The 7,997-nt window shown below is 37.4% G+C and overlaps 1 protein-coding gene across 1 annotated transcript in view; it reads right to left on the minus strand.

The window, feature by feature from the left end:
- Positions 1–1,497: 1,497 nt before the first annotated feature.
- The window catches only part of LRRFIP2 (LRR binding FLII interacting protein 2), a gene marked incomplete in the record, with an annotated part of 56,257 nt that continues 49,757 nt past the window's right edge, over positions 1,498–7,997 (minus strand). Inside the window, 4 exon segments of the mRNA XM_072412129.1 lie at positions 1,498–2,685; positions 3,641–3,745; positions 4,480–4,559; positions 6,106–6,226. Coding sequence (XP_072268230.1) covers positions 2,575–2,685; positions 3,641–3,745; positions 4,480–4,559; positions 6,106–6,226 — 417 coding nt within the window.

Here is a 7,997-nt window from a genome sequence, read left to right on the forward strand (position 1 = left end):
AAATCCTGTTAAATAATAATAATTATTATTATTATTTGTACAATACATAAAGAAAGTTCAATCAAGAGAAAATGTGAGAAGCCTGTGCACTGGATTTTTGAATGACCTAATTAATAATAATAAAAGTAACTTATTGTTTATTAGAAAGAAAATTAGGTTCCTAAAACAAAATCCTTGTGTCAAATTTTTGACTGTAGAGTTGAAGTCATGTATAGCAAAGAAGTCCTGAAAAGCATAAGCTCTTCTCAGACCTTTTTCACTTGTTTATTTTTAACCAAAGATTTTACATTTCCAAATACAATCCAAAAAAAATACATGGGGCCTATGTAGCATGTCCTATTACTATTATCATTTTTTAAATTGTCAGTGTATCTTTATTTTATGATGACCAAGCATTTTGTGCTGTCTTTTCCTAAATGTTGTTACCATTCTTTTTTTGTAATTTAATAAAAACTAATGAAAAATTGTCAATGTAAAAAAACAATTAAAAGTTTTCCTCTTTTAATGTTTTCGAGAGATTCTGTTGAAATAATATAACTTTAAAATGAAACATTTTTGCAAATCAACATTATCAAAAACTCTCATTTGTTATTTGGTCATCTTAAGTAATGACAAAGCTATTGCTGAGTGTACAGGGTTTTAGTAGAAATGAAGAAAGTACACCTTTTATTGAGGGGTGACAAGGTGTGAGAGCTAATGTGGGTCCTGATAAAAAATATCCGTCCTGAAATGATATCTCACTCTGTGTTAATAGCACAAAATTAGCATTTTAGATCAACTGGATGTCTATGATTAGATCTGTAAGTGAATTTCTATGTTCAGCCAACTACCATAGCAGTTAGGTCAGGCTAGGTCACACACCTCCCCCTCACAAAGGCTTCATTGGCTTGCTCCATCCAAAAATAAATGTGGCTTTAAATATCATTTATCTAAATTCTGGCTCCCCAAATATGTCACATTGTGACACCTTCTAAAAATGGAAAGCAAAGTGCTTTGCATCATGGGAGCTGAGGTTTTGTTCAGTTTAAAAACAACTCTGCTATCATGTGTGAACAACCTTTTATCTTAAAGGACCCATTTAAACAGCAGTGCCCTGTGATGACACAAATTGTTACAAGTTACATGTATAAGGCAGCACATGAATGAATGCATCGTGTGTACAATTTTTTTGTCTGTTTAGGCGAGTTGTAAGCTCATTAATTTGGATGTGCTGTTCTAGCATAGCCAGTGCTAATGCAATACACAAGGATGGACAAGTGTGAATTATCCTAATGAGGATAAATTTGAAAACAAAGCCATGTTTTGTCAACTTCTTCAGTCACTGCTCAGTATTTATGTGCAGCAACCTAGCAAAATCTGTATGAAATCTTTTTGTTCATCAGTGTAAGCAGACCAAACCAATACATCCCAATTTTTGAAGGTCCTGACCTTTCAGTGAATTGATTTGAATATTACAACCATAAAAAAACTGAAATTAGAAACTCCAACAAAGACATAACCGTTGAAGTGTCCATTTAATAGGTCCCCTGGTAATTTCTTTTGTCTAAGCACGCCACTCACTCTAGCAACACAGAATATATAATTTACAATGTACAACAAAATACATCGGACGTAATGTATGGGCCTGATTCACAGAGTAAACCAATGAATTTCATTAAAATACTATCAAACCAGCAGTGCCATCACCCATGCAATAAAACACTTATATACAGTCCCTATCTTCTGTTATACAAGTCTTGTACAAATTAAAATATTTTTTACAAAAAGTATTTTGTTCAAAATGTATAAAGTTTAATGAATAAACATAACCACCCCCCCCCCCTCCCCCACCCCCAATTGTAAGGTTCCTAGGTATAAATGTTAGCGCAGTCCTGTATATTAAGTTTAACAGCAAATAACTTGAAATTACAGTGAGGAAGGCACTTGGCTTGTTAACCCCTTCCCCGATGAAAGACAGTTCTGTAAGTGGCATAGTAAGACACTTGATAAGTGGTCTGGACACTTGTCCATTTCAGAAGAACAGGCTCCAAAATCAAACAGCAGGACATTTCCTCTAGAATATCCGTATTTTGGCAAGAACAGAGCTCCTCCATAAATCCAGGACTAGCTTAAACAGGGAAGGGGTTAGGCGAGTCTATCAACTCTCAGTACTTAAGTGGATAAGATTTGTCACCAGGGTGTAGTAGAGAATCCTCTTCATGCAGTAGTTTCTGTTCATCAGCACAAGTAAGCAGCAGACAAAAAAATTAGAGTGTAAGTAAAGTTGATTATAATAAAGTGAGGGATATATCCTATGAAAAAAACAGTAATCCAGCTTTTTGCTCCTCAGCTCAAAAAAATTACCCGAATTAGAGTGCCAAAAAGGAGAAATCACCAAAGTTTAGAGTATTAATACCTGTTTTTTTTTTTTTTTTTTAATCCACTTATAAATTAAAGATCGACAGGTCACTTGTTGTGGTTAAGCCCTTGAATGGCCCATGCAGCAGGTGCACCAACAAGAACTTCTATAGTAAGACCAGGTGAAGGGCGCATTGTATTGTGGAGCAGTGCATTATGGTATTGTTGACATCCTTATTACTGCTGAGACAGAAGAGCAGTCCTATTGGCTTTCATCTTCTCTAATCTCTTCACCAGGTGACTGTTTGTCATTTCCATCTCCTCCATCTTGTCCAAAGCGGTTCGTAACTGTTAATAAAAGCAAAACATTTCCTTAGAATATTTCCCATTAACAACACAATTTTAAAAGCATATGGCCTAAAACAAAAATATGTATGGCTAATGTATAGCAACATTTCCAATTTGTGCTCATTTATTTGTTTAATGGTGCAATGCAGCCACTGTATATATCACAGCAATGCACAAGCCCACTCTATTAAGGATACATAAGTAGGTATACACCTAAGGGCTAATTCACACTGCCAGTGAGGTTACAGTGAATTTATTGCTTCCTCATGCTAAGGAACACTGCTGCTGGGGGAAACACTACATGCTCCCTTCAGCAGCCCCATAGGGAATAAAAATGGGGCTGCATTTGGGGTAGTGGTATCGCACACTGCCACCAGCTGTCACACGTGCAGACGCTGGTTCTTTTTGAACTAGCACTGCTGAGTGAGTGCTTGAGTGGCTGGCAAGGTGACAATCATGGGGAACCATGTGAAATTGCATGATAAATAAATAGGTGTGAACTTGCCTTAAAATGTGTCTTTAAACAATAAATGGAGAAAGGATTTTGCACATTTTTAAATATAGTCAGGGCTAAAAACAACACAAATTTTTTTCTTACTTTTCTGTCAGATAAACATGCAATGTTGCATATTATTATTGATTCCTTGGAGACCAAAGGTTGTTTGCTGTAATGTTGGCAGACAGCATTCCAACTAATATTTACCTTGAAACTTTTACTAGCTAAATGTTTAGTGCCATCATGTTACTATCATCCCTAACTAGCTGCTACAAGAAACTACAAGAAAGTTGTCGAAGGGCAGTGCTTGTAATTTGGAAAACACACAAAGATAAAGTAAAATAAATGTAGTAATGTAAATTACACATAGAAAACATAGAACAAATATGTATTACAGTTTTAATGGCACATAAATGCTTTTTAAACTTAATACGAAATGATTATGCATCGGGTAAATACCTCTCGCTGAAGTTTTCGTTTTTCTGCTTTTAGGTCATCTTCTACTTTTTCTGCATTTTCGGACGCTGATTTATATCTAGTGACCTGTCCTTCAAGCCTTAGAACCTATAAAATTCAAAACATAAAAAGAGATTTCTTTAAAACAGAATGAAATAGCAATCATTTATTTTTACTAACTAAATATATGCACACATTTAACCAAACAATGGATATATCTGGGTGAAGGGAACCCTGAATGAGTACTCAATTGGTGCCTGGTTGTTTCAGCAATTTATCAGCGTTTACAAAGTGACCAGTGAATCGGCTACTCAGTTTGGGACCCCTAAGGCTAAGAAGAATAGTCAACCTTTAATTTTCTTCCACCTTTCAGATGGATTACAGAAGCATGAGAGACCAGCAGTCATTCTGGGAGATTAGTAGGACTGGGATGTGCCCAACTTACTTAAGAATTTCCTTGGCTTAGAATCCTCCTGACAGTATGGTGTGGTAATATTGCTATAGGAAATTTAAAAAAACAACTTCAGGTTTACCATGTCTGTAAAATAATTAATTGGTACATAAATGTTACCTCCTATGATTTAAAATTACAGTCCCCATCCCTGAAGCGGTCTCCAAAACCACAGAAGTTGGTGCTGCCGCACATTACAGCCAAGATGTACGTTGGTGCTTTGTGCTCTATGATTGGCTAGTAATTGGCCAAGAAGTGAAGGGGTCAAAAAAAACAGGGAGCTTTAATACGGGAGTGATTCTGCTTTCATTTTTGCAGTGTCAGAAGCACAACTCAACTAAACACTGTAAAACAATTGTATGGATAATAAGAGCTATTTCACAATACTTACATTCTGTTCTAAAGTAGTTATATCTTGCTCTGCTTTTGAAAGCTTAAACTTGTACTCACTAATCTGTCTGTTGGCATCTCCTTGAAAAAGATGGAAAAAAGATAATTGTACTAAATAAGACATTTTTGCAGATAACTTTTTCTTACTCTTCAATAAAACTGTATTAGAAAGCACATGCCACCAACACACAAAGTAGTCATCTGACTTCAAAGATATACTGTAAGTAGATTCTGCTCACAGTGGGGCCACATTTTTTTGTTTTATACAGCTGGATTCTAGACACACACACAAAGGATAGCTCATTTAGTAGTTATCCTGCAATACTCAAACAACTTGTATGTACATAACATATAGGAAGTACCTCAATTATTCCTAAGCATAAAAAGCATATGGCAGGCATTACATTTACAGTGCTATAAATTATCTATTGTAATTCCATACAAAGAAGTGTTATCTGAATGGCAATGGCATTTGCCAGATCAAAGCTCCTTAGGCAACTTACAGCTTTGCAGTTACACATAAGCTACTAACAGATTTCAAAAAGTACTTACTGACATTGAAAGATTAATTTCTTCAAATCAGGAGATAAATATTTGATGAAGTCTATCCCTTGAAGCTTTTTATTTTTATTTATATATTTATCTCCCCCTGAAATATTCCTGTTAACAACACTGATATTCGTCCCTACCCTCAGACACTTTGTCTTGGCATCACCTTTGATTCTGCCCTCTCATTTATGCCCCATATTCAGAACACTTCCAGGTCCTGTCACTTTCACCTGTGCAACATATCTAAAATCGACCCCTACCTGCCCCAGAGCCCACCAAACTCCTTGTACACACTCCTATCATCTCCCGTCTGGACTAATTTAACCCCCCCTTCTCTGATATTCCACTAACCTGACTCTCTCCTCTACAATCTATTATGAACGCTGCAGCCAGACTTATCCAACCTTCCCACCGCTCCTCCTCTCCTGCATCTCTTTGCAGTTCTCTTCACTGGCTTCCATTTCACCTTAGAATCAAATCCAGGCTCCTGTGCTTTGCCTTCTAACCCCTCCACAGCTGTTCTTGCCCTACTTACCTTCGATGACCTACAACTTACTTCCTCACTCGTAACCTCATCACATGCACGGCTCCAAGAATTTTCTAGAGCTGCCCCAACTCTCTAGAATGGTCTTTCTCGTCCTATCTGGCTTGCTCCTACTTTCTGCTCATTTAAAAGAGCACTCAAAACCCATTTTTTCAAACTTGCCTACCCATCTTCTTCTGTCTTTTCAAACCATCACTACTTTCCACCACTACATATCCCCGTCCTATTGTGTGTTCATTCCCCCACCTCCTAGATTGTAAGCTCTTCGGGGCAGGGTCCTCTCCTCCTATGTCACTATCTGTATTCGTCTGCTATTAGTAACCCCTATTTAATGTAAAGCGCTGCGTAATATGTTGGTGCTATATAAATCTTGTTTAATAATAATAATGGTAGGTTTCTAAATTTAAAAATAAAATAAATGTGAGTGGGATCGTTATATTGGAAGATTTGCAAATGCACAGCTCCTCTTTAAATTTTTGGATGTGTTTCATGCCATCGTTATAAAAGTGCCAGGCAGATAGGCTAGGAACATACTCTGCATTTCTATAAGCTGTAGGTCAGACCCATTTTCTAATCCACTTGAATCGGTCATGGCAATGTCGTTTCTTGAATTCTTTTGTCGCTCTTCATCCAGCTGTAACTTTAACTTTCTGATCTGCAAGATAGCATACAAAACTTAAAGTCTTATTGAATTTCCTTGTTTTGCAGCTTAAATGGGAGCACACACTCACAATCTAAACAGTATTTCCTTTCTTCATTCAGGTGAAAGTGAACGTGTAATTTAGCTTAAATTGACATGCAGCAGGATCTCTTTTGTCTATATTTATTGGGCTATTTGGACAGAGACAAATTTTTTTCTAATTTTGGTTGTGTACATTACTACAATTCATTTCAAATGAAACAACTCAGATGCAGTTGGAACTGTAGGCTTTCAGCTTTAATTCAGTGGGTTGAACAAAAAGATTGCATAAAAATGTAAGGAACTAAAGCCTTTTTTTTGTTTACACAATGACTGCATTTTGGGGGCTCAAAAGTAATTGGACAATTGACTCAAAGGATATTTCATGGGCTGGTGTGGATAATTCCTTTGTTATGTCATTATCAATTAAGCAGATACAAGGCTTGTAATTGATTTGAGGGGGGAGGGTTGCTTGTGTGTGGAAGATTCAGACAACATGCGGTCAAAGGAGCTCTGCATGCAGGTGAAACAAGCCATCCTTAAGCTGCAAAAACAGAAAAAACCCATCCGGGAAATTGCTACAATATTAGGAGTGGCAAAATCTACAGTTTGGTACATCATGAGAAAAAAACTAAGCACTGGTGAACTCAGCAACGCCAAAAGTCCTGGACGTCCACGAAAGACAACAGTGGTGGATGATCGCAGAATAATTTCCATGGTGAAGAGAAACCCCTTCACAGCCGCCAACCAAGTGAACAACACTCTGTAGGAAGTAGGTGTATCGGTATCCAATTCTACCATAAAGAGAAGACTGCATGAAAGTAAATACAGAGGGAGCACTGCAAGGTGGAAGCCACTCATAAGCCACAAGAATAGAAAGGCTAGATTGGACTTTGCTCAAAAACATCTAAAAAAGCCATTCTTTGGACAGATGAAACCAAGATCAACCTTTAGCAGAATGATGGCAAGAAAAAAGTATGGAGAAGGCGTGGAACTGCTCATGATCCAAAGCATACCACATCATCTGTAAAACACGGCGGAGGTAGTGTGATGGCTTGGGCGTGCATGGCTGCCAGTGGCACTGGGACACTAGTGTTTATCCATGATGTGACACAGGACAGAAGCAGCTGAATGAATTCTGAGGTGTTCAGAGACATACTGTCTGCTCAAATCCAGCTAAATGCAGTCAAATTGATTGGGAGACATTTCAAAAAAAAGATTGACAATGACCCAAAACATACAGCCAAAGCAACCCAGGAGTTTATTAAAGCAAAGAAGTGGAATATCCTTTAATAGCCAAGTCAGTCACCTGATCTGAACCCAACTGAGCATGCATTCGGACAGAAACGCCCACAAACAAACAGCAACTAAAAGCTGCTGAAGTAAAGGCCGGGTGGAGCATTAAAAAGGAGGAAACCCAGCATCTGGTGATGTCCATGAGTTCAAGACTACAGGCTCTCATTGCCAGCAAAGGGTTTTTGACCAAGTATTAGACATGAACATTTTGTTTTCAGCTTTTTAATTTGTCCAATTACTTTTGAGCCCCTGAAATGAAGTGATTGTGTTAAAAAAAAAGGCTACAGTTCCTCACTATATTATGCAATCTTTTTGTTCAACCCACTGAATTAAAGCTGAAATTCTGCAGTTGTCTCTGGCCAAAAATTTATGGACCTAACTGTATGTGCAGTTGTAATAATGAATGCATATGTAATAAGTTTTACTTACAGCATCATCTGTAAGCATGTTT

Source organism: Pyxicephalus adspersus, chromosome 5 (assembly GCF_032062135.1).
Source record: "Pyxicephalus adspersus chromosome 5, UCB_Pads_2.0, whole genome shotgun sequence".
In the NCBI taxonomy this organism is placed as follows: domain Eukaryota; kingdom Metazoa; phylum Chordata; class Amphibia; order Anura; family Pyxicephalidae; genus Pyxicephalus; species Pyxicephalus adspersus.